Here is a 27,763-nt window from a genome sequence, read left to right as displayed (position 1 = left end):
TTTTTTGATGTTTTCTGCTGGTGGTGTGCTTGCGGATTTTTTCAATGAAAAAAAATGTGCCTTGGCTCAAAAAAGATTGAACAACACTGCACTGGAGTAGCCTTATTAATATTGATACAACATGAAATATCAAGTCAAATATACTATCAATTTCGAACAACAAATCTGTATTTAGAAATATATCACATAATACTGCATGTTATTATGTACGACAAGAAATACACCCCTGAGTATGCCTTGTTGTGTGCCTGTGGGTTGCAGGAGCAGGGTCATCTATAAATAACATGATGTTCATTTTCCGAGTACGGGGCATGCGTGTGCTTGTGTTGCATGCTGTTGTGGCCGGTCAGATAAGTTTAGTTTGAGACAAGCACACACAAATACACACACACACACGCTCGTACACACACACACACATCAACTCTGAGAGTGCCTGAAGCTCTGGTATCAGTTTCTAGGATTACACAGCAGTTGCCTGCTCGCTACTCTGACTGCTACATTGCAGTGCTTAACCTATGCAGGATGCATTTGACTGAAAATTCGCCTAACCTTGGGAAACGGCAACATGGCAGCCTTCCTGCTGAGAGAGAGTACAGTGTTGGAGCAAAAGGTCTTTTCCGTATGTGTGGCCACGAAAGTGCTGAACTGAATGGAACGGAATAACTTTATTTGATTAGGACTGGGGTAGGGAACCTATGGCTCGTGAGCCAGATGTGGCTCTTTTGATGACTGCATCTGGCTCTTGGATAAATCTTAGCTGGCATTGCTTAATATGATAAGTAATGAATGATTCCACTTGTAATCACAGTGTTAAAAATAATGTTCAAAATATAAAACATTCTCATGCATTTTTAATCCATCCATCTGTTTTCTACCGCACCCGTTCAAGAATTTGCGTTAATGGTAAGAAGTTATTTATTTATTCTTGGTTAGTGTGGGGCTTGCCCACCTGGGGTTTGTCAGACCACCAAGGGCCAACATGAGAGCCTGTTTCAGGGTTACAATATTGTTTTATTTTTCAATAAGTCTCTCAGTTGCTTTCCTGCAATTATATTTTTATCTTTCGTTTTCGCTCGCGCTCTGGCTCCAGCCCCAACCCCGTCTCAACTCCTGGCTGCTGCTTATAACAGAGCGGCAGGTGATTAAATAACAAGGCCCAGGTGGGACCATCTACGCACCTGTCTACGCACCTGTCGCTGATTTCGAGGCCGGTCCTGGCACACCCCAGTTCGCTGCAGGCCAGCAAGCCACACCCCCTCCACAGTTAGCTCGAGAATAACAATGTTATTACAAAGAATAGGAGACCTATTATACTCTAGAAATGTTTGTCATACTTAAAAATGCATGAGTTTAGTTTTGTTCAGTGTAAAAAAAAAATATTAAATGGCTCTTACGGAAATACATTTTAAAATATTCTGGTTTTTGGCTCCCTCAGCCAAAAAGGTTCCCGACCCCTGGATTAGGACAATGCATATTGATTAACATAGGAGCAAAGCATCACAGTAAATATCAATCATCCATCCATTTTTCTACCGCTTGTCCCGTTCGGGATCCCAGGGGTTGCTGGAGCCTATCTCAGCTGCACATGGGCGGAAGGCGGTGTACACCCTGGACAAGTTGCTATCTCATCACAGGGCCAACACAGATATTCAGACAACATTCACACTCACATTCACACACTAGGGCCAATTTAGTGTTGCCAATCAACCTATCCATCAAAGTTTATTCGGGTGAGTTAAATCATCATTTGATTTTATCAAAGATAATTATTAGTGACGTCATAGTGTTTTACATTATTAACAGTAATTTTGACCGAACACTTGCCTTGTCTTCAAAACAAAATCAACATTGATGTTTTGAAGGACATGAGCTGTGGCCACCAGTGGAAATGCTCGTAAAAAAAAAATATTGGTTGTTCATATAAGCATATAAGGTTCCGAGTCCATGCAAATATAAATCTTTAGAGTTGTACTTTATAGCAGTGTGGAGCAATTTGATGTGCTGCTTAAAATACATTTTTGTACCACAATTAACGTATTTCCTTGAATTGCCGCAGGGCATGAAGTATGCGCCTGCCTTGAATTACTGCCGGGTAAAACTCGCTTAACAAAATAATTAGCGCATGCTTAGTATTATCGCCTGGTCAAACTCGTGACGTCACGAGTGACACTTACCCTGTCATCATTTTCAAAATGGAGGAGGCTGATTTCAATACCGGTAATTTGAAATCGCATGAAGGGAAGGAGATTAAGAGCTATTCAGTAGGATTCAAGGTCCAAGCTTACATCACACTCAAATTTTACTGCATACCTTTGGTAAGTGCCGGAGTGAGAAGAGGTTTTAAAATAATTAGCGTATGCTTACTTTTACCGCATGCCTTTGGTAAGCGCAGGAGTGAGAATAGGTTTTAAATTAATAAGCGCCCCAGCGGCAATTCAAGGAAATACTGTGACGGTACAACGGGAGAAGAAGACGGCAGAGGAACGATGACGTCGTTAGCTGTCAGCGTATTTAATGACAGTTTAGTGTGTGAGTGAGATGTGTATTTAACCAAAGAGATGTAGTGTGACGAAGTGTGAGACTTATCTGAGTATGGTTGCCAGAGGGTGTTGAGGATGCGTGTTGGGATCCAGGCAGAAGTCCAGCAAGGAGCACGGCGGAATCGAACGTCGGGGAGCAGGCAGATGGTCAAGGGCAGGAGCTTGGTTTCGTGGTCGTTAGGCAGGCGTGAGGTCGATGTCCAGGAAGGCAAGGGAAAATCCACGGAAGGTCCAAGGTGACGAGACACACAACTCGACGACAAGGAAGGATGGCGGGAGGCTGGAAGACGACACAACACAGGAGACAATGAGCACAACAGGGAAGGAGCACAGGGAAATAGTTTGCACATGCAGAGGAGCTAGATACGTGTGGGCTTACTGTACTGGGTACGTGAAGCTACGTTCTCGCGTCGGATCTCAGGCTGCGTCTGCTCTTGAAGGCAGCTCGCTCATCACAGGCAGGTGTGTAGATTGGTGAGTGTTTGCAGGTGCGAGGAGGCACGCCCGCAGCGGAGAGAGAGCACATGTGGGAGTGGCCCGTGGTGTGCTTGTCCGGACGCCCAGCAGGAGGAGACAAAGCAGGAAGAGAGGAAGCAGGAGTGTGACCCATAACAGCACCCCCCCTCTTACGCGAGACTCCCGGCGAGCTTCGGGGTGCCTCGGGGTGAGCTCTGTAAAAGTCCTTGATAAGGGAGGGGTCGGCGATGTAAGAGGCCGGTACCCAGGACCTATCTTCAGGGCCATAGCCCTCCCAGTCCACAAGGTAGACCCAACCCCTCCCCTGTCGCCGAACCTTGAGGATCTCCTTGACGGTCCAGACTTGGTCCCCATCCTCGAGGACTCTAGGAGGGGGAGGAGCGGGGGTGGGGGCGGACAGGGGACTGTTAACAACAGGTTTGACCTGGGAGACATGAAAGACAGGATGAGATCTCATGGAATGTGGAAGATCCAATTGTACAGCAGCAGGGTTGATCTTCGATTTGACCGTATAAGGTCCAACAAAACGTGGTGCAAGTTTCTGGGAGGAAATCGGGAGGTGGAGGTCCTTGGCCCGAAGCAGGACCTGCTGTCCGGGCTGGTAGTCGGGAGCCGGGATGCGTCGCCGGTTGGCATTGCGACACATCCTAACAGACGCCTTCAATAGGGAAGCACGGGCGGACCTCCACACTCTGCGGCATCGTCTCAGGTGTGCCTGGGTGGAAGGAGTTGCCACTTCGATCTCCTGGGAGGGAAACAAGGGAGGTTGAAATCCCAGCCAGCATTCAAATGGAGACATACCCGTAGCTGCGCAGGTCAAGGAGTTGAAAGAGTACTCCACCCATGGAATAAACTTACTCCAGGAGTTAGGCTGTTGCGCAGCCATACAGCGCAGCATGGTCTCCACCCCCTGGTTGGCCCTCTCTGCTTGACCATTGCTTTGGGGGTGGTAGCCGGAAGTCAGACTGACCGTGGCCCCAATGCCCTTGCAAAAATCCTGCCAGACCCGAGAAATGAATTGAGGGCCACGATCAGAGACTATGTCGGAGGGGATCCCGTGGATCCTGACCACATGCTGGACCAGCAGGTCTGTGGTTTCAGCAGAGGATGGAAGCTTGGGCAAAGGAATAAAGTGTGCTGCCTTGGAAAACCTGTCGACGATAGTGAGGATTGTGGTGTTACCTCTAGAAGTGGGAAGTCCCGTGATGAAATCAACAGCAATGTGGGACCAAGGTCGATTGGGGATGGGAAGAGGGTGTAAGAGGCCGGCAGGAGGGCTGTGGCTTGCCTTGTTACGGGCGCAGACGCTGCAGGCGGCGACAAACTCCCGGGTATCCGCCTCCATGGTAGGCCACCAAAAACGGCGTCGGATAAAGCCTAGTGACCTATGGACTCCGGGATGACAGGTAAACACACTAGAATGAGCCCAATCAAGTACCTTGGCCCTTAAAGGTTCTGGGACGAACAGCCTATTAGGGGGTCCGATTCCGGGACCAGGGTCAGAACGTAAGGCCGTCTTGACCAGGCCCTCGATCTCCCAAGTTACCATCCCGATGATGCGGTTAGGGGGAAGGATGGTCTCGGAAGTAGACTTAACGGTAGGTTCCTCTGAGAATATTCGAGAAAGAGCGTCCGCCTTGCCATTGCGTGAACCAGGTCTGTAGGTGAGAGTGTAATCGAATCGACAGAAAAATTGTGCCCAGCGAGCTTGCCTGTCATTCAGTCTTTTAGCGGATCGGATGTGAATGAGGTTGCGATGGTCGGTCAGGACCAGGAACGGATGCTTGGCCCCCTCCAGCCAGTGTCGCCATTCGACCAGCGCCTCGTGGACTGCCAACAGTTCTCGGTTCCCAGCATCGTAGTTTCTCTCAGCTGGAGAGAGACGTCTAGAAAAGAATGCACAAGGGTGCAACACATTACTCCCACTGGAACGCTGGGACAAGACTGCCCCAATCCCGGAGTCAGAAGCGTCCACTTCAACCGTGAACGGCACATCCGGGTCAGGGTGTACGAGAACGGGGGCGGAACTGAAGCTCCTCTTGAGGTTCTGGAACGCCACGTCTGCCTCCTTGTTCCACCTAAATGCAGTGATCGTAGATGTTAGTGCGTGGAGAGGTGCAGCTACCTTACTGAAGTTGAGGATGAATCGACGGTAAAATCCTGCAAAGCCTAGGAATCGCCTCAGTTCCGTACGGGTGTTTGGTTGAGGCCACTCCATAACCGCTTTGACCTTCTTGGGGTCGGCTCTGATGTTACCCTTCTCGATGATGTGGCCAAGGAAGTTTACAGAAGATGAATGGAATTCACATTTCTCTGCCTTGACGAACAAGCGGTTCTCGAGGAGGCGCTGTAGGACCTGTCGGACATGCTGCTGATGCTCCTGCATGTTGTGAGAGAAGACCAGAATATCATCCAGGTACACAACCACAAATTTGTCGAGCATGTCTCTTAAAACGTCGTTAACTAGAGCTTGAAAGACAGCTGGGGCGTTGGTCAGGCCAAAGGGCATGACCCGGTACTCGAAGTGGCCAAGGTGCGTGTTGAAGGCTGTCTTCCACTCATCCCCCTTCCTAATCCGGACAAGATGGTAAGCATTGCGGAGGTCAAGCTTGGTGAAGACAGTTGCAGGAGCAAGAGGTTCAAAGGAGGAGCTCATGAGTGGAAGGGGATACCGGTTCTTGACTGTGATGGCGTTGAGTCTTCGGTAGTCGATACAAGGGCGTAGGGAGCCATCCTTCTTGCCGACAAAGAAGAATCCGGCGGCTACCGGTGACTTGGAGGGAGTGATGATACCTGAAGAGAGTGAGTCCGTAATATAGTTAGACATAGCCTTCTTCTCAGGTATGGACAGGTTGTACAAGCGGCTAGAAGGAAGTACTGCGTCAGGTACGAGATCAATGGCACAGTCGTACGGTCTGTGCGGGGGTAGAGATAGTGCCTGGGCCTTATTGAATACAGCTGCAAGGTCATGGTAAACCGCGGGGACCCCAGACAGGTCAGATGGGGATGACTTAAGTTTGGGGCTCTCCGAGACAGGGGATGCTGCCTTGAGACAGTTAGCATGGCATGCCGTGCTCCAGGATAGGATCTTACCAGAGATCCAGGAAATATGGGGGTCATGCTGGCGAAGCCATGAACGGCCGAGGACAAGAGGAGCGATAGGGGCATTGAGGATTAACAAGCTAATCTGCTCCGTGTGGTTGCCGGACAGGGTTAGTGTGATTAGTGCTGTACGGTGGGTGATGGGACCCAGGGGATGCCCGTCCAGGGTCTGAGCTGGTACAGGCTTGTCCAGAGGCAGAAGCTCAATCCCGGCCTGACAGGCAAAATTACGGTCCATAAAACTAACATCTGCTCCTGAGTCCACATACGCTCCCACCTTCAGTCCTCTTGATTCCCAAGACAATGTTGCGGGGAAAAGGATACCAGGGTCACAGTGGCTCCGGGTAAAGGTGGTGTGGCTCACAAGTACTCCCCTTACTTGTGAGCCTGGTCTTTTGGTCGTGTGGGGCAGGTCACGATCATGTGACCCGCACAACCACAGTAGAGGCAGAGGCGCTGACGGAACCTCCTTTCCCGTTCCTCCGTGGCCAGTCGAGTCCTGCCCAACTGCATGGGTTCCATCCCGCTGGTTGGTGCAGGGAGAAACCCAGACTGGTCCACCAAGTGGGCGCCTTCATCCCCACCTCTGGCCGCGCTAGGAGAGTAAGAAACGGTACGGTTCCCCCACACCGGCCTTCTGGTCCTCTCCTGGACTGAAAGTCTTCGTTCAGCCGCTCGTTCCTTGAGTCTCTTGTCCATCAGTAGGGCCAGCTGAATGAGGTCCTGGTAGGAGGCAGGTTGGTCCCGCAACAATCCGTCCTTGATCTCGTCGGAGAGGCCTCGACGGTAGGCGCTCAACAAGGCCTTGTTATCCCACCCGCTGTCTGCGGCCAGGGTGCGGAACTCAAGAGTGTAATCTGCCACAGAACGAGAACTTTGCTGAAGGGAGTGTAGACGTGAGGCGGCGTCTCCTCCATCGGAGGGATGGTCAAAAACTGCCCTAAACTCCGTGCGAAAAGCATCATAATTCATGCTGAGGCCAAGGTTGTGGTCCACAGCTGCTGTGGCCCACTGGAGAGCCCTTCCGGTCAATAAAGAAAAAATAAAGGCAATCTTGGCCCCGTCAGAGGTGTACCGGGAGGGCTGATGACGAAATACCATATCACACTGGACCAGGAAACCACGACATAACTCAAAATCCCCTTCGAAAGCCTTAGGGCTAGCGATCTTCGGCTCGCAGGAAGACGGGGGCTGTGTGGGGGCTGCCGCGGCGGGGGCGGCTAGTACGCGCTCCGGGGGAGCGGCAGAGCTTGGGGAGATCAAGTCCAGTCGAGCCAACATGCTAGCAAAAGCAGCATCCAGCTTATTCTCAAGAACACAAAAGCGCTCTTGGTGCTGCTGGAGTGCAGTGTGCATGGCTGCGACACTTGGTACCGGGGAGCCTCGGGAGGGGAGCGGGGTACGTGCCGCGTCTTTGCCGTCTGGTTCTGACATGGCGAGAACGTACTGTGACGGTACAACGGGAGAAGAAGACGGCAGAGGAACGATGACGTCGTTAGCTGTCAGCGTATTTAATGACAGTTTAGTGTGTGAGTGAGATGTGTATTTAACCAAAGAGATGTAGTGTGACGAAGTGTGAGACTTATCTGAGTATGGTTGCCAGAGGGTGTTGAGGATGCGTGTTGGGATCCAGGCAGAAGTCCAGCAAGGAGCACGGCGGAATCGAACGTCGGGGAGCAGGCAGATGGTCAAGGGCAGGAGCTTGGTTTCGTGGTCGTTAGGCAGGCGTGAGGTCGATGTCCAGGAAGGCAAGGGAAAATCCACGGAAGGTCCAAGGTGACGAGACACACAACTCGACGACAAGGAAGGATGGCGGGAGGCTGGAAGACGACACAACACAGGAGACAATGAGCACAACAGGGAAGGAGCACAGGGAAATAGTTTGCACATGCAGAGGAGCTAGATACGTGTGGGCTTACTGTACTGGGTACGTGAAGCTACGTTCTCGCGTCGGATCTCAGGCTGCGTCTGCTCTTGAAGGCAGCTCGCTCATCACAGGCAGGTGTGTAGATTGGTGAGTGTTTGCAGGTGCGAGGAGGCACGCCCGCAGCGGAGAGAGAGCACATGTGGGAGTGGCCCGTGGTGTGCTTGTCCGGACGCCCAGCAGGAGGAGACAAAGCAGGAAGAGAGGAAGCAGGAGTGTGACCCATAACAAATACGGTAAATTACATGTAAATCGATCAATAAAAAAATGAATTAAGTAGTTTGAAATTACAAACATTTAATAGATTGCAACAATTCAATTGTGAGAATCAATAAACATTGAGAAGCAATTTTCAGGATAATTCCTTTCATAATATATATTTATATATATTATTATTTCAAATAGGGAAGGACGGTGGAACAAGGGTTAGTGCGTCTGCCTCCCAATACGAAGATTTGTTGAATAAAAAACATCGAGGCCAATAGCGATGAAAAATCAATGATTTATTTTATAAGCTATGGAGCCCCTAAAGGGATATGGATGTTTTGCGAGATCTCGCAAAAGTTTTTTTTTTCCTATGTCAGTGAAACAGACACAGCGATGGAGGAGCGGAAGCATGCGGGAGGCTACCCATCATCTGTGCTCTGTTGTGAGACTATAATACGATTTGATGTCTCTATATGTTAGACCAATACTAAAATAGAAATCAATAAACTTCCACCACGGATGACGGGTAGGCTCCTCCATCGCTTTGTCTGTTTTACTTACGGTTCTCTGACATACGAAAAAAAACTTTTGCCATGTCCCGCAAAAAGTATTGCGCAAAAACAATTTTTTCCCTCCATATCCATTTAGGGGCTTTGTAAAAAGCCGCAGAGTCCAAAGTGTAGGGAAATAGTAGTCGTTTATAGTCGTAAAAATACTGTAAACATCTGTCAAAAGAAAGAAAATGAGGGATATCACTTTTTTTATACTGTATTAAAGGTTTGCTGTTTTTGTTGTTCTGTGAATGACTTCTTTCTTTGTTAAGCCAATACTAAAATATGAATTAAACTTCTCCCACGGATGATGGGTAGGCACCTCTATCGCTTTGTCTGTTTTACTTGCGGTTCACTAACATAGGAAAAAACCCTTCTTGCAAAACCTTTTTTTCCCCTCCATGTCCTTTTACGGGCTCCGTAAAAAGCCGCAGGATTCAAAGTGTTGGAAAATAGTAGCGGTTTATTGTCAGAAAAATACTGTAAACACAAACCAACAAACATCTGTCAAAAGAAAGAAAATTAGCAATATAACTTTTTTTAATACTGTATTTAAAGATTGCTGTTTTTGTTTTATTGTGAATGACTTCTTCATATGTTAGGCCAATACTAAAATAGAAATTAAACTTCTCCCACGGATGAAGGGTAGGCTCCTCCATCGCTTTTTCTGTTTCACTTCCGGTTCACCATCGCTGTGTCTGTTTTACTTCCAGGTTCACTGACATAAGAAAACAACTTTTTGGGAGATTTCGCAAAACTTTTTTTTCCCTTTATGTCCTTTTAAGGGCTCCATAAAAAGCAGCAGGGTTCAAAGTGTTGGAAAATAGTAGCGGTTTATAGTCGGAAAAATACTGTAAACACAAACTAACAAAAAATCTGTCAAAAGAAAGAAAATGAGCGATATCACTTTTTTTATACTGTATCTAAAGATTGCTGTTTTTGTTTTTTTGTGAATGACTTCTTTAAATGTTAGGCCAATACTAAAATAGAAATTAACCTTTGTCCACTGATGAAGAGTAGGCTCCTCCTTCGCTGTGTCTGTTTTATTTCCGATTCACCATCGCTGAGTCTGTTTTACTTGCGGGTTCACTGACATAGGAAAACAACTTTTTGCGAGGACTCGCAATACATTTTTTTCCCTCCGTGTCCTTTTAGGGGCTCCATAAAAAGCCGCAGGGTTCAAAGTGTTGGAAAATAGTAGCGGTTTATTGTCGGAAAAAATATTGTAAACACAAACTAACAAAAAACTGTCAAAAGAAAGAAAATGAGCGATATCACTTTTTTTATACTGTATCTAAAGTTTGCTGTTTTTGTTTTTTTGTGAATTACTTCTTTAAATGTTAGGCCAATAATAAAATTGAAATTAACCTTCTCCCCTTTGTCTGTTTCACTTCCGGTTCGCTGACATAATAAGAAAACCTTTTGCGATCTCGCACATTTTTTGTTTCCTTCCATGTCCTTTTAGGGGCTCCGTAAAAAGTCGCAGGGTTCGAAGTGTAGGAACATAGTAGTTTGTAATTTGAAAAACACTGCAAACCTAAACTAATGAAAAATCTGTCAAAAGAAAGAAAATGAGCGATGTCGCTTTTTTTATACTGTATCTAGTTTGCTGTTTTTGTTTTTTTGTGAATGACTTCTTTAAATGTTAGGCCAATACTAAAATAGTAATTAACCTTTTCCCACTGATAAAGGGTAGGCTCCTCCTTTGCTTTGTCTGTTTCACTTCCAGTTCACCATCGCTGTGTCTGTTTTACTTCCGGGTTCACTGACATAGGAAAATAACTTTTGTGTGAGATCTCGCAAAATATTTTTTTCCCCTCCATGTCCTTTTAGGGGCTCCATAATAAGCAGCAGGGTTAAAAATGTTGGAAAATAGTTGCAGTTTATTGTCGGAAAAAATACTGTAAACATAAACTAACAAAAAATCTGTCAAAAGAAAGAAAATGAGCGATATCACTTTTTTTATACTGTATCTAAAGTTTGCTGTTTTTGTTTTTTTGTGAATGACTTCTTTAAATGTTAGGCCAATACTAAAATGGAAATTAACCTTTGTCCACTGATGAAGAGTAGGCTCCTCCTTCGCTGTGTCTGTTTTATTTCCGATTCACCATCGCTGAGTCTGTTTTACTTGCGGGTTCACTGACATAGGAAAACAACTTTTTGCGAGGACTCGCAATACATTTTTTTCCCTCCGTGTCCTTTTAGGGGCTCCATAAAAAGCAGCAGGGTTAAAAATGTTGGAAAATAGTTGCAGTTTATTGTCGGAAAAAATACTGTAAACATAAACTAACAAAAAATCTGTCAAAAGAAAGAAAATGAGCGATATCACTTTTTTTATACTGTATCTAAAGTTTGCTGTTTTTGTTTTTTTGTGAATGACTTCTTTAAATGTTAGGCCAATACTAAAATAGAAATTAACCTTTGTCCACTGATGAAGAGTAGGCTCCTCCTTCGCTGTGTCTGTTTTATTTCCGATTCACCATCGCTGAGTCTGTTTTACTTGCGGGTTCACTGACATAGGAAAACAACTTTTTGCGAGGACTCGCAATACATTTTTTTCCCTCCGTGTCCTTTTAGGGGCTCCATAAAAAGCCGCAGGGTTCAAAGTGTTGGAAAATAGTAGCGGTTTATTGTCGGAAAAAATATTGTAAACACAAACTAACAAAAAACTGTCAAAAGAAAGAAAATGAGCGATATCACTTTTTTTATACTGTATCTAAAGTTTGCTGTTTTTGTTTTTTTGTGAATTACTTCTTTAAATGTTAGGCCAATAATAAAATTGAAATTAACCTTCTCCCCTTTGTCTGTTTCACTTCCGGTTCGCTGACATAATAAGAAAACCTTTTGCGATCTCGCACATTTTTTGTTTCCTTCCATGTCCTTTTAGGGGCTCCGTAAAAAGTCGCAGGGTTCGAAGTGTAGGAACATAGTAGTTTGTAATTTGAAAAACACTGCAAACCTAAACTAATGAAAAATCTGTCAAAAGAAAGAAAATGAGCGATGTCGCTTTTTTTATACTGTATCTAGTTTGCTGTTTTTGTTTTTTTGTGAATGACTTCTTTAAATGTTAGGCCAATACTAAAATAGTAATTAACCTTTTCCCACTGATGAAGGGTAGGCTCCTCCTTTGCTTTGTCTGTTTCACTTCCAGTTCACCATCGCTGTGTCTGTTTTACTTCCGGGTTCACTGACATAGGAAAATAACTTTTGTGTGAGATCTCGCAAAATATTTTTTTCCCCTCCATGTCCTTTTAGGGGCTCCATAATAAGCAGCAGGGTTAAAAATGTTGGAAAATAGTTGCAGTTTATTGTCGGAAAAAATACTGTAAACATAAACTAACAAAAAATCTGTCAAAAGAAAGAAAATGAGCGATATCACTTTTTTTATACTGTATCTAAAGTTTGCTGTTTTTGTTTTTTTGTGAATGACTTCTTTAAATGTTAGGCCAATACTAAAATGGAAATTAACCTTCTTCCACTGATGAAGAGTAGGCTCCTCCTTCGCTTTGTCTGTTTCACTTCCGGTTCACCATCGCTGTGTCTGTTTTACTTCCGGGTTCACTGACATAGGAAAACAACTTTTTGCGAGATCTCGCAAAACTTTTCTTCCCCTCCGTGTCCTTTTAGGGGCTCCATCAAAAGCCGTAGGGTTCAAAGTGTTGGAAAATAGTAGCGGTTCATAGTCGGAAAAATACTATAAACACAAACTAACAAAACATCTGTCAAATGAAAGAGAATGAGAGATATCACTTTTTTATACTGTGTCTATAGTTTGCTGTTTTTGTTTTTTTGTGAATGACTTATTTAAATGTTAGGCCAAAACTAAAATAGAAATTAACCTTTTTCCACTGATGAAGGGTAGGCTCCTCCTTCGCTTTGTCTGTTCCACTTCCGGTTAACTGATATAAGAAGAAAACCTTTTGCGATCCCTCTAATTTTTTGTTTCCTTCCATGTCTTTTCAAGGGCTCCATAAAAAGCCGCAGGGTTCAAAGTGTTGGAAAATAGTAGCGGTTTATTGTCGGAAAAAATATTGTAAACACAAACTAACAAAAAACTGTCAAAAGAAAGAAAATGAGCGATATCACTTTTTTTATACTGTATCTAAAGTTTGCTGTTTTTGTTTTTTTGTGAATGACTTCTTTAAATGTTAGGCCAATAATAAAATAGAAATTAACCTTCTCCCCTTTGTCTGTTTCACTTCCGGTTCGCTGACATAAGAAGAAAACCTTTTGCGATCTCGCAAATTTTTTGTTTCCTTCCATGTCCTTTTAGGGGCTCCGTAAAAAGCCGCAGGGTTCGAAGTGTAGGAACATAGTAGTTTGTAATTTGAAAAACACTGCAAACCTAAACTAATGAAAAATCTGTCAAAAGAAAGAAAATGAGCGATGTCGCTTTTTTTATACTGTATCTAGTTTGCTGTTTTTGTTTTTTTGTGAATGACTTCTTTAAATGTTAGGCCAATACTAAAATAGTAATTAACCTTCTCCCACTGATGAAGGGTAGGCCCCTCCTTCGCTTTGTCTGTTTCACTTCCAGTTCACCATCACTGTGTCTGTTTTACTTCCGGGTTCACTGACATATGAAAACAACTTTTTGCGAGATCTCGCAAAACTTTTCTTCCCCTCCGTGTCCTTTTAGGGGCTCCATAAAAAGCCGTAGGGTTCAACGTGTTGGAAAATAGTAGCGGTTTATAGTCGGAAAAATACTATAAACACAAACTAACCAAAAATCTGTCAAAAGAAAGAAAATGAGAGATATCACTTTTTTATACTGTGTCTATAGTTTGCTGTTTTTGTTTTTTTGTGAATGACTTCTTTAAATGTTAGGCCAATACTAAAATAGAAATTAACCTTTTTCCAGTGATGAAGGGTAGGCTCCTCCTTCGCTTTGTCTGTTCCACTTCCGGTTCACTGATATAAGAAGAAAACCTTTTGCGATCTCGCAAATTTTTTGTTTCCTTCCATGTCTTTTCAAGGGCTCCATAAAAAGCTGCAGGGTTCAAAGTGTTGGAAAATAGTAGCGGTTTATAGTCGGAAAAATACTGTAAACACAAACTAACAAAACATTTGTCAAAAGAAAGAAAATGAGCGATATCACTTTTTTTATACTGTATCTAAAGTTTGCTGTTTTTGTTTTTTTGTGAATGACTTCTTTGAATGTTAGCCCAATAATAAAATAAAAATTAACCTTCTCCCCTTTGTCTGTTTCACTTCCGGTTCACTGACATAAGAAGAAAACCTTTTGCGATCTCGCAAATTTTTTGTTTCCTTCCATGTCCTTTCAAGGGTTCCATAAAAAGCCGCAGGGTTCAAAGTGTTGGAAAATAGTAATGGTTTATAGTCAGAACAATACTGTAAACACAAACTAACAAAACATTTGTCAAAAGAAAGAAAATGAGCGATATCACTTTTTTTATACTGTATCTAAAGTTTGCTGTTATTGTTTTTTTGTGAATGACTTCTTTAAATGTTAGGCCAATAATAAAATAGAAATAATTTTGTCTGTTTCACTTCCGGTTCACTGACATAAGAAGAAAACCTTTTGCGATCTGGCAAATTTTTTGTTTCCTTCCATGTCCGTAAAAAGCCGCAGGGTTCAAAGTGTAGGAAAATAGTGGTTTGTAATTGGAAACACAAACTAACGAAAAAAAACTGTCAAAAGAATGAAAATGAGCGATATCACTTTTTTTGTACTGTATTTAGAGTTTGCCGTTTTTGTTTTGTTTTTTGTGAATGACTTCCTTTCACCGAGGGGAGGGTCACACACACACACACGCACACACACACACACACACACACAAGAGACAGGAAGTGCTATCTCAACAGCTTCACTTCAATCTGTTTTCCCACCGCTGGTAATTTTCACTTCAGTCAAACACTAAAAATCCCAGAACCTCACAGCAATATCTTTACAAAACAGCTGTGCCGGGGGGTCAGCCACTTCCCATTGGCAGCTCGCGCCCCCCTCCGACTATCTCTGCAAATGGTACGGTCCATTTAAAAAAAGGTGCCTGTCATCTCTCAATGCTGTGTCCTTTCAACAGTCAGCTGCAGTGAGCACATTTTACTGAGGGGCAGTGCAGGCTTCACACACACACACACATGCAAACACACACTGTGGTGTACCTTCAGAACACACATGCATGCACACACACATGCACACACACACTCTCTCACACTCTCCCTCTGGCAGATTCACATTCCCCCTAAGCCGGATGACTCAAAAGGACAAACTGCTTTAAGGAATTAACTTAAAAAAAAAAATTCCAAAAGACGGATTTATTCATGGACATCCTCCATCCTCTGGAAATGCACAACTTGTCAGCATGACACCTTCTCCGGATTCCCCTCTGTGCAGGCAAAAATCCTAAAAATGATGGATGACAACAAGCAGCTGGCTCAACGCATAGACGGGGCCATTCAGTCGGCCAGCCAGGAGGTGACCAACCTGCGCTCTGAGCTGAGCGCCACCAGCCGCAGGCTGACCGAGCTGGGGGCTGGCGACCCTTCCGGCGGCGTGCTGGAGAGCCTGCAGCACAACCACAACGGTAAGACCACGCAGCTGCATGCCGGCTGGGCACAATCGAATATAACTTGGAGGAAAAAAAGCCCGGTTAGCGAGAGGGATTGAACAAAAGCCCCCACCTCTCCCTCTCTATGTTGAATAGTTAACCTTGTGAACCTTAAGGAGGAGGGCGGGGGTTGCATTGCACTTTGGTTAGTGTGGGTAAAGTTACAACCTCTTTTTGTCTTCTGGCACTGGTGCCTGCAAACTGACCAGTGCTAAAGCAGTGAGATTTTCTAATTTCACATATTTGGGTTAAAAATATTTTTTTGCAAACCAGTAATTATAGTTTGCAAATGATGTGTTGTTGTTGAGTGTCGGTGCTGTCTAGAGCTCAGCAGAGTAACCGTGTAATACTCTTCCATATCAGTAGGTGGCAGCCGGTAGCTAATTGCTTTGTAGATGTCGGAACCAGATGGAGGCAGGGTGCAGGTAAAAAGGTGTCTAATGCTGTCCAAACAAAAAACAAAAGGTGAGTGCCCCTAAGACAGTGGTTCTCAAATGGGGGTACGTGTACCCCTGGGGTTACTTGAAGGTATGCCAAGGGGTACGTGAGATTTTTTTAAAATATTCTAAAAATAGCAACAATCCAAAAATCATTTATAAATATATTTATTGAATAATACTTCAACAAAGTATGAATGTAAGTTCATAAACTGTGAAAAGAAATGCAACAATGCATTATTCAGTGTTGACAGCTGGATAGTTTGACATGTTCCATAAATATTGATGTTAAAGATTAATTTTTTTTGCGAAGAAATGTTTAGAATGAAGTTCATGAATCCAGATTGAGCTCTATTAAAATCCCCAAAGAGGGCACTTTAAGTTGATGATTACTTCTATGTGTAGAAATCTTTATTTATATTTGAATCACTTGTTTATTTTTCAAAAAGGTTTTAGTCATTTGTATATCTTTTTTTCCAAATAGTTCAAGAAAGACCACTATAAATGATCAATATTTCGCACTGTTATACAATTTAATAAATCAAAAACTGATTAGATTAGATTAGATGGATTAGATTAGATAGTACTTTATTTATTCCGTCAGGAGAGTTCCTTCAGAAAAATTAAAATTTTCAGCACAATCCCATTCAAGATCAGACAAACATTACAGGGAAACAGAACTGGATAGCTGACGGGTCTGCAGGCTTCCAGCGCCCCTTACAAAAAAGATGAGATACAGGGAAACAAGGTGGGGGGAAAAGGAGAAAAAAATAGAAGATTAAAATAAAATAAAAACATCGGTCTTAGCCTGGGCCCTGGAGAGGGGGTGCAGACTGAGGCCAAGGGAAAAAAACAACTCATAGCCATAGAACACAACCCTCTTACATGTGTGTAAGAGGGAAACATCGAACATCAAAGAACACAGAGGACATTAAAAACATTAAAGCAGCGGATACAACCAGACACTTCTACATACAGCTATGAATAAAAAGTAAAATAAACATATCCACTGTGGTGGCCTCTGCGGTGTTCCACGCCATCGTCCGCTGGGGTGGAGGGAGCATGGCCAGAGACAGGAGCAGACCCAACAAAGCAACCAAGACAGCCGACTCCACTCTCGGCCAGTGTCCAGTCCGCATGGATGAGCGAGGATACGTCCAAGGTGACTGAGGTGTCCGACACCTGCTCACCCAGCCAAGACACCGCGAAACCTCTCCGTCCCTGTGCTCAGTGCTAGCTCCGCAGCCCTGTCCCCTCATCCGCATCCCCTCCAGTCCCTCCAAACCGACTCCGGTGTGGCAGACACCCAGCAGCTGGTCTCCATGGCCGAAAGTCTCCCGGGAGGCAGATCCAGAAGTCCACAAAAAAGCACCACAGAGGTCACGAAAGTGCCACCCCTTGTCACACAGTCCCAAAGGGTCGCGGACCAAAAGGCAAGAAAATATAATAACACATGAAAACAAGAGGGAAACACAAACGGATGACACAAAAGCACAGAGCTCCTGTCAACAGCAGCCACTACAGCTGCGTCAACTTGGAAAAGATATGATGACATAGTGCTGTATTTTACTTCTTTATCTCTTTTTTAATCGAAAATTATTTGCTCTGATTAGGGGGTACTTGAATTAAAAAAATGTTCACGGGGGTACATCACTGAAAAAAGGTTGAGAACCACTGCCTCTAGGAGACAGCATTGAAGCTTAGGGAAGGCTATGCAGAACAAAACTAAAAGGGAACTAGCTGCAAAGTAAACGAAAACAGAATGCTGGACGACAGCAAAGACTTACTGTGGAGCAAAGACGGCGTCCACAATGTACACCCGAACATGACATGACAATCAACAATTGCTATTGATTGCTAAAACCAAGTAGATGCGGGAAATATCGCTCAAAGAAATACACCAAACTGCGACAGGAAAATACAAAAAAACGAGAAAAAGCCTCCAAAATAGGAGCGCAAGACAAGAACTAAAACACCACACACAGGAAAACAGCAAAACAACTCCAAATAAGTCAGGGTGTGATGTGGCAAGTTTGGATAGTACACCTACTTTGAGACAAGAGCTGTAGTGATGCATGCTTGGTTCTGGTTTAAAGTAATATCCAAAAATTGCGACAACAACTTTTTACTGTCGGCTGAGTTTCGTTTTTTAATGGTTTCTGCTGGTGGTGTGCCTCTGCATTTTTTCAAAGCAAAAAATGTGCCTCGGCTCAAAAAAGGTTGAAAAACACTGGTCTCGAGCTCGGCAGAGTAACCGTGTAATACTCTTCCATATCAGTAGGTGGCAGCCGGTAGCTAAGTGCTTTGTAGATGTCAGAAACGGCGGGAGGCATACTGTAGGTAAGAAGGTGTCTAATGCTTAAACTAAAAATGAACAAAAGGTGAGTGCCTCTAAGAGAAGGCATTGAAGCTTAGGGAAGGCTATGCAGAACAAAACTAAAACGGAACTGGCTGCAAAGTAAACAAAAACAGAATGCTGGACGACAGCAAAGACTTACAGTGGAGCAAAGACGGCGTCCACAATGTACACCCAAACATCACATGACAATCAACAATTGCTATTAATTGCTAAAACCAAGTAGATGCGGGAAATATAGCTCAAAGAAAGACACCAAACTGCGACAGGAAAATACAAAAAAACGAGAAAAAGCCTCCAATATAGGAGCGCAAGACAAGAACTAAAACACCACACACAGGAAAACAGCAAAAAAACTCCAGGTCTGGACAGTACACCTACTTTGAGACAAGAGCTGTAGTGATGCATGCTTGGTTCTGCTTTAAAGTCATATCCAAAAATTGCGACAACAACTTTTTACTGTCAGCTGAGTTTCGTTTTTTAATGATTTCTGCTGGTGGTGTGCCTCTGCATTTTTTCAAAGCAAAAAATGTGCCTCGGCTCAAAAAAGGTTGAAACACACTGGTCTCGAGCTATGCAGAGTAACCGTGTAATACTCTTCCATATCAGTAGGTGGCAGCCGGTAGCTAATTGCTTTGTAGATGTCGGAAACAGCGGGGGGCATACTGTAGGTAAAAAGGTGGTTAATGCTTAAACTAAAAATAAACAAAAGCTGAATGCCTCTAAGAGAAGGCATTGAAGCTTAGGGAAGGCTATGCAGAACAAAACTAAAATGGAACTGGCTGCAAAGTAAATAAAAACAGAATGCTGGACGACAGCAAAGACTTACTGTGGAGCAAAGACGGCGTCCACAATGTACATCCGGACATGACATGACAATCAACAATTGCTATTGATTGCTAAAACCAAGTAGATGTGGGAAATATTGCTCAAAGGAAGACACCAAACTGCAAAAGTAAAATACCAAAAAACGAGAAAAAGCCTCCAAAATAGGAGCGCAAAACAAGAACTAAAACACCACACACAGGAAAACAGCAAAAAAAACTCCAAATAAGTCAGGGTGTGATGTGGCAAGTCTGGACAGTACACCTACTTTGAGACAAGAGCTGTAGTGATGCATGCTTGGTTGTGGTTTAAAGTCATATCCAAAAATTGCGACAACGACTTTTTGATATCAGCTGAGTTTCATTTTTTAATGGTTTCTGTTGGTGGTGTGCCTCTGCATTTTTTCAAAGCAAACAATGTGCCTCGGCTCAAAGAAGGTTGAAAAACACTGGTCTCGAGATCGTCAGAGTAACCGTGTAATTCTCTTCCATATCAGTTTTGTAGATGTCGGAAACAGCGGGAGGCATACTGTAGGTAAAAAGGTGTCTAATGCTTAAACTAAAAATAAACAAAAGGTGAGTGCCTCTAAGAGAAGGCATTGAAGCTTAGGGAAAGCTATGCAGAACAAAACTAAAACAGAACTGGCTGCAAAGTAAACAAAAACAGAATGCTGGACGACAGCAACGACTTACTTTGGTGCAAAGATGCTTCCACAAAGTACATCCGGACATGACATGACAATCAACAATGTCCCCACAGAGAATTAATAAAAACAACTGAAATATTCTTGATTGCTAAAAAAAAGTAGTTTTGTGAAATATCGCTCAAAGGAAGACACCAAACTTCTACAGGAAAATACCAAAAAAAGAGAAAACGCCTCCACAATAGGAGCGCAAGACAAGAACTAAAACACTACACAGGAAAACAGCAAACAAAGTCAGGGCGTGATGTGACAGGTGGTGACAGTACACATACTTTGAGACAAGAGCTATAGTGATGCATGCTTGGTTCTGATTTAAAGTCATATCCAACAATTGCGATGACTTTTTACTGCCAGCTGAGTTCCGTTTAATAATGATTTCTACTGGTGGCGTGCCTACGGATTTTTTCAACGTAAAAACTGTGCCCTGGTTTGAAAAAGGTTGAAAAACACTGCCCTAAAAGAGTAGGGAGAGGCGTGGGGGGGGGGGGGGGGGGGCGGGGGGGGGGGGGGAATCGTTGGGTTGCCGTGGGTTACTGTTACTGAGAGTTCTTGAATAGCTGCCCAGTCTGTAGAATGCTGTCCCTTTCCTACCTTCATGTACCCAGTTGGACGGATATAGCTGACAGATGTGAGTATTTACACATGGTTGGTGACATAAGCATGCATGGGTTACCAAAGCCTTTCAAATCCTGGCGCACACACACACACACACACACACACACACACACACACACACACACACACACACACACACACACATTCTTGTATTTGTTACCTTCTTGAGACCTCCGAAAAATGCCTACCTCTAAAATTATTATACAAGTCGTAAATTTACTCAACGCAGGTGAAAAATGTTACAAGAAAAACTGAACGTTTGTGCAATATTATGATAGATGGTGGAATTGTACTTAATTTACCAGAAAAAACTTACAATTTTGTCAATTTTATGAAAAGAGTCATAATTTTACTTGAAAACAGTCACAATTATATAAGACAACTTTGAAATGTTGGCAATATCATAATAATTTAGACTTCCTTTTTATTGTCCTTAAAATTTGATATTTACAGGACAGATAAGACCAATATTTCGTTGCATTTGCAATTGTATTGCATTTCATTAGCATAATCTGAATTTTTACTTTGCAAAAAAGTCTTCATTTTACTCAAAAATTTCACAATTTTACAAGAACAACAAAAAAATTGGCGATTTGGTGACAAGTCAGAATTTTCTATGACAAATGTCACCATTTTTCATAAAAAAGTAATTTTACAAGAAAATATTGCAATATTACAAAAACAGAAAGAGTATGAGAAATTGTTCTTAATTTTATGAGAAAAAAGTGGAGGCATTGTGAGAAAAAGACTGCTTTTACTTCATCCATCCATCCATTTGCTACCGCTTATTCCCTTTCGGGGTCGCGGGGGGCGCTGGCGCCTATCAATCAATCAATTAATGTTTACTTATATAGCCCTAAATCACTAGTGTCTCAAAGGGCTGCACAAACCACAACACAAACCACTACCACATCCTCGGTAGGCCCACATAAGGGCAAGGAAAACTCACACCCAGTGGGACGTCGGTGACAATGATGACTATGAGAACCTTGGAGAGGACGAAAGCAATGGATGTCGAGCAAGTCTAACATGATACTGTGAAAGTTCAATCCATATTGGATCCAACACAGTCGCGAGAGTCCAGTCCAAAGCGGATCCAACACAGCAGCGAGAGTCCCGCTCACAGCGGAGCCAGCAGGAAACCATCCCAAGCGGAGGCGGATCAGCAGCGCAGAGATGTCCCCAGCCGATACACAGGCAAGCAGTACATGGCCACCGGATCGGACCGGACCCCCTCCACAAGGGAGAGTGGGACATAGGAGAAAAAGAAAAGAAACGGCACATCAACTGGTCTAAAAAGGGAGTCTATTTAAAGTCTAGAGTATACAAATGAGTTTCAAGGTGAGACTTAAATGCTTCTACTGAGGTGGCATCTCGAACTGTTACCGGGAGGGCCTTCCAGAGTACTGGAGCCCGAAATGAAAACGCTCTATAGCCCACAGACTTTTTTTGGGCTTTGGGAATCACTAATAAGCCAGAGTCCTTTGAATGCAGATTTCTTGCCGGGACATATGGTACAATACAATCGGCAAGATAGGATGGAGCTAGACCGTGTAGTATTTTATACGTAAGTAGTAAAACCTTAAAGTCACATCTTAAGTGCACAGGAAGCCAGTGCAGGTGAGCCAGTACAGGCGTAATGTGATCAAACTTTCTTGTCCTTGTCAAAAGTCTAGCAGCCGCATTTTCTACCAACTGTAATCTTTTAATGCTAGACATGGGGAGACCCGAAAATAATATGTTACAGTAATCGAGGCGAGACGTAACAAACGCATGGATAATGATCTCAGCGTCTTTAGTGGACAGAATGGAGCGAATTTTAGCGATATTACGGAGATGAAAGAAGGCCGTTTTCAGTAACGCTTTTAATGTGTGACTCAAAGGAGAGAGTTGGGTCGAAGATAATACCCAGATTCTTTACCGTGTCGCCTTGTTTAATTGTTTGGTTGTCAAATGTTAGAGTTGTATTATTAAATAGAGGTCGGTGTCTATCAGGACCGATAATCAGCATTTCCTTTTTTTTGGCGTTGAGTTGCAAGAAGTTAGCGGACATCCATTGTTTAATTTCATTAAGACACGCCTCCAGCTGACTACAATCTGGCGTGTTGGTCAGCTTTAGGTTCATGTAGAGTTGGATGTCATCAGCATAACAGTGAAAGCTACCACCGTATTTGCGTATGATGTCACCTAGCGGCAGCATGTAGATGCTGAAGAGTGCAGGGCCAAGGACCGAACCCTGGGGAACTCCACACGTTACCTTAACATAGTCCAAGGTCACATTGTTATTGGAGACGCACTGCATCCTATAAGTAAGATAAGAGTTAAACCAAGACAGGGCTAAGTCTTACATACCAATTCGTGTTTTGATACGTTCTAATAAAATATTATGACCGACGGTATCGAAAGCAGCGCTAAGATCGAGGAGCAGCAACATAGATGACGCATCAGAATCCATCGTTAGCAATAGATCATTAGTCATTTTTGCGAGGGCTGTCTCCGTGGAGTGATTTGCCCTGAAACCGGATTGAAAGGTTTCACATAGATTGTTAGACGCTAAGTGTTCATTTAACTCCTCCGCAACAATTTTTTCGAGGATTTTTGAAACAAAGGGAAGGTGAGACACCGGTCGGTAGTTTACCATGAGGTCAGGATCAAGGTTAGGTCTTTTAAGAAGAGGATGAATAACCGCTTTTTTGAATGCTAGGGGAACAGTGCCCAAGGAAAGTGATAAGTTTATAATATTTAGCACTGATGGACCTAATAATACAAAGAGCTCCTTGATAAGTTTCCCAGGAAGAGGGTCAAGTAAACATGTTGTTTGTTTTATTCCATTTACACGTTGTAACAATTCCTCTAATGTTACTTCCTCAAAACGAGAGAAACTATTTTGGAGGGCAGTATCCGCCGTATATACAATCGTGTCAGTGTTAATAGAACCCAGTTGTAGCTGGGACGCATTGTGTTTAATCTCCTTTCTAATGACTTCAATTTTCTTATTAAAGAATTGCATAAAGTCATCAGCTGAGTGGGTGGAGCTACTGGAAGGGGTCCCTTGTTGGGTTAGCGATGCTACCGTACTAAAAAATTTAAGATCGTTTTTATTACGGTGGATGAGATTTGAGTAATATTTAGCTTTAGCTAAGGTAAGCATGCGTTTATAAGTTATTAAACCATCACTCCATGCTTGACGGTGCACCTCAAGTTTAGTCGTGCGCCATTTGCGTTCCAGCTTTCTACGTAATAATATCTCATTATCTTTCTATCTATCTCAGCTACAATCGGGCGGAAGGCGGGGTACACCCTGGACAAGTCACCACCTCCTCACAGGGCCAACACTTAATTATTATTATAATTTTTTTAATTTGTAATTGTTTTTTCATCCTCTTTATTTACTTCAAGTTATTACAGTATTTGTCCATATACATTATTTTCATTTTTATTTTGGCTAAAGGGGCCGGATTTCATTTTCTTACACACACTTATTACAGATGTTGGCCAGAGGGGGAGCACTTAAATTTTTTTACACACACTTGTTTCATATGTTGACCAGAGGAGCGGCACTTTTAAAACCGACACATAGTCAATTTGAAAAGTCCCTCGTTTTTAGGACCACCGTCATTTTTATAGGTTTCACCACCAGGGGTGCAAATGAGACATTTTCTATTGGATGCAATCTTTTTTCCGTATTGGGACCATGATGTCGGTTCTAACTTGTTCACCGGTCCTCAAATGGAAGGTATTTTTCCTTGTTAATGTCTCAAGAAGGGTAGAAATACAAGAACACACACACGCACACACACACACACACACACACACTGTTTCCATAGCAGTCAGCTGCTGCAGCATGCTGGCTGTCTGTGCAGAAAAGCTCAAAGATCAGGCGACACTGGTCAAGGTCCGCCCTGCTTCCTCCTCTCCTCACCTCTGCCTGCCCGTGCCTTCCTAGGCGTGACACAGCTGGAAAATGTAGACGTTGTTGGCCCACGGCTTTGTGTTGTTATCTGTTCTTTCCTGTGTCCCCTTTGACTCTCACACTCGTGCTGTTGTTACCATAGCAGTGCTTGCGGGCCAGAGCGAGTGACGACAGGCGTTCCTCCGAGAGCGCTGATGTCATCGTCCTTCGCAACCGCTCGGCTGCTTTCAGTCGAAATGATGCCCGCCAGGTTTATGTTCAGTGGTGGAGTTATGTGAAAAAGTCATTGGGCTCTCTTCAACACCCGACTTCTCATTGCGACAAAATTAGACGCATAGGTGATATGGCCTCGAAATGACCGTTATGCCAGTTTGGAGGGAAAAAAAATGCAGTGTATAAGCTGGAGTGTTTATTTTTGCAAATTTCAAACAAAACGTTGCAGCTAGTTTTTGTTGAAATGTTGTCTTTCCTCCTCTTGGCAGTTACAATTTTTTTTTGTGTATTTAGTGCAGGGGTCAGCAACCCGCAGCTATCGAGCCACGCTCATTAGCGCCACCCTAGCAGTTCCTATTAGTGAATTGTGAAGTGAAGTGAATTCTATTTATTTATCGCTTTTTTCTAGTGACTCAAAGCACTTTACATAGTGAAACCCAATATCTAAGTTACATTTAAACCAGTGTGGGTGGCACTGGGAGCAGGTGGGTAAAGTGTCTTGCCAGAGGACACAACAGCAGTGACTCGGATGGCGGAAGCGAGAATGGAACCTGGAATCCTCAAGTTGCTGGCACGGCCACTCTACCAACCGAACTATACCGCCCCAAGCAGACATTATCTTGCATTTTGTTTCGCAATATTATGCAAAACCCAATTTTTCTTTCCTTCTGGTACTTGCTGAAGTGTATTTAGGACGGCGTGGCGAAGTTGGTAGAGTTCAATCCCCACCTCCTACCAACCTAGTCACGTCCGTTGTGTCCTTCGGCAAGACACTTCACCCTTGCTCCTGATGGGCCCTGGTGAGCGCCTTGCATGGCAGCTCCCGCCGTCAGTGTGTGAATTGTGTGAATGGGCGAATGTGGAAATAGTGCCAAAGCGCTTTGTGCTCCTTAAAAGGGGGTAGAAAAGTGCTATACAAGTACAGCCCATTTACCATCTGCATAAGTCCTGAAAACATGCGTGCTTGTAGTCCACCATAGTTGATAAGCATCTTCTTTTTCTCTATCTTCTTGTTTTGGGACATTCATCCTCCGCTGTTGCCATTTCTACAAACCCCGTTTCCATATGAGGTGGGAATTTGTGTTAGATGTAAATATAAACGGAATACAATGAATTGCAAATCATTTTCAACCCATATTCAGTTGAATATGCTACAAAAACATTTGATGTTCAAACTGATAAACATTTTTTTTTTTGCAAATAATCATTAACTTTAGAATTTGATGCCAGCAACACGTGACAAAGAAGTTGGGAAAGGTGGCAATAAATACAAATTAAGTTGAGGAATGCTCATCAAACACTTATTTGGAAAATCCCACAGGTGTGCAGGCTAATTGGGAACAGGTGGGTGCCATGATTGGGTATAAAAGCATCTTCCATGAAATGCTAAGTAATTCACAAACAAGAATGGGGTGAGGGTCACCACTTTGTAAGCAAATTGTCGAACAGTTTTAGAACAACATTTCTCAACGAGCTATTGCAAGGAATTTAGAGATTTTACCATCTACGGTCCATAAAATCATCAAAGGTTCAGAGAATCTGGAGAAATCATTGCACGTAAGCGATGATATTAAGGACCTTTGACCCCTCAGGCGGTACTGCATCAAAAACCGACATCAGTGTGCAAAGGATATCAAAAGGGGCGAGCTTAAATAAGGATGGTGATTAGTAAAACAGGTGTGCAGGGACTGTGAGTAGCAGGTGAAAACAATATGAAACCATGGTGACAGACTAAACAGGAACTAAGGAGGTCGAACTACAAAATGTGATACAGAAAAAGAAACAAACAAGAATACGTAAAGATCCGAGCAGCGGATCACAACAAGTCTGGCTAATAAAGAGGGTGGTGAAGCGCAATATGGAGGTTTTTGGGCTCTAGTAAGGAGCGCAGGTTATACATTCCCTCCAGGGCCGATGTTTTGTCGGGGGTAACACCCTTTAATTTACCGGGTAATGAGTCCGTAACCGGCGCTCTTTGATCGGAATGATGAGGCCGTCAATTAGTTACAACTTGGTCACTTTATTTATAATTTTCACAGGGCACAACTGGACATCCACCATGCTATTAACACTCCTGCACATGCTACCGTTACTTCCGACACCCCCCCTCCCCCCTCCCCCCTCCATGAAGGAGAAGGGGGCAGAGCAGAAAAGAAACGGCAGATCAACTGGTCTAAAACGGGGTCTATTTAAAGGCTAGAGTATAAAAGATAAGTTTTAAAATGGGACTCAAATGCTTCTACTGAGATAGCATCTCTAACTGTTACCGGGAGGGCATTCCAGAGTACTGGAGCACAAATAGAAAACACTTTATAGCCCGCAGACTATTTTTGGGCTCTGGAAATCACTAATAAGCCGGAGTTCTTTCAACGCAGATTTCTTGCCGGGATAAAAATAGTGCTCTGTTTAGTGCTCGGGAAACAGGTGAGTGTCCCGAACACCAATCAGAGACAGGTGAAGACAATTAGCACCCATGGAAACAGAAAACAAACCCATGGGTGCACAAAAACAGGAACTGAGGGAGTCCAAAAACCAAACAGAACATGATCCGGGCAGCGGTTATTAACACACACAAGGCAACCGGCTGCGGCGGCCCAGGAAAAGTCTGTTAATGCCTGCGGACGAGGCGTGCATCTAACAGTGGAAGCCAAAATCGTGATCATGATTAGGATTTGATTATTTTTGCAGCCCATGAATAACCATTGAGTATCCATTTAAGTTTTCATGTTAAAATGACATATGTTTTAGTGTGTGTGAAAGCTGTGTTGTGACTTTAAATATTTTAAATGGATAATTCTACTTAGGGCTGGGCGATATATCGATATATTCGATATATCGCGGGTTTGTGTCCGTGCGATATAGAAAATGACTACATCGTAATATTTGAGGATATGTTCTCACACAGTTGCTTTTAGCTGCGGGCATTACACTGCATACGTTTCCCACTCTTTCTTGTCTCTCCTTCTCACAGAGACATAAACAAGCGCACCTTCCTACATACGTCACACGTGCAACGTCACACGCCTTCCCCGAGCAGAGAGGTAGCTACATGGGTAACATAAGCTGTGATGCTAACGGTACATTGTGAGTGATAATACGAGAGAGAGAAGGTGCGAATCTGGTAACAAATGAAGGAATAATTAATCCCCAAGAAAAACAGCATGGCGTCTGGCGGTGGTTTGGCTACAAGCGGGAATATGTTGAACAATTAAGCGGCAAAAGCATTGTTACAATTAGCAGCACCACTGCTAATTTGTAGCATCATTTGAAAAGTCCCCCGCTAGAGAATGAAGAGTGCTTGAAACTGCATGTCAACGCCAACAAAATC

The 27,763-nt window shown here is 43.5% G+C and overlaps 1 protein-coding gene across 4 annotated transcripts in view; it reads left to right on the top strand.

Annotated features, from left to right (window-relative positions):
- The window catches only part of kazna (kazrin, periplakin interacting protein a), a 519,865-nt gene that overhangs the window by 215,511 nt on the left and 276,591 nt on the right, over window positions 1-27,763 (top strand). For 3 of the 4 annotated variants that reach the window (XM_061903797.1, XM_061903794.1, XM_061903795.1), the window contains exon 3: window positions 15,160-15,349. In XM_061903797.1, coding sequence (XP_061759781.1) covers window positions 15,160-15,349 — 190 coding nt within the window. Of the gene's footprint in view, window positions 1-14,825; window positions 15,350-27,763 lie in introns of those variants that run through there. The other variant, XM_061903796.1, reaches the window with a different exon arrangement.

This window comes from Nerophis ophidion, linkage group LG06 (assembly GCF_033978795.1).
Source record: "Nerophis ophidion isolate RoL-2023_Sa linkage group LG06, RoL_Noph_v1.0, whole genome shotgun sequence".
Classification (NCBI taxonomy): domain Eukaryota; kingdom Metazoa; phylum Chordata; class Actinopteri; order Syngnathiformes; family Syngnathidae; genus Nerophis; species Nerophis ophidion.
Note: the sequence above shows the minus strand (reverse complement) of the source record. Positions and strands in the feature narration are given on the sequence as shown.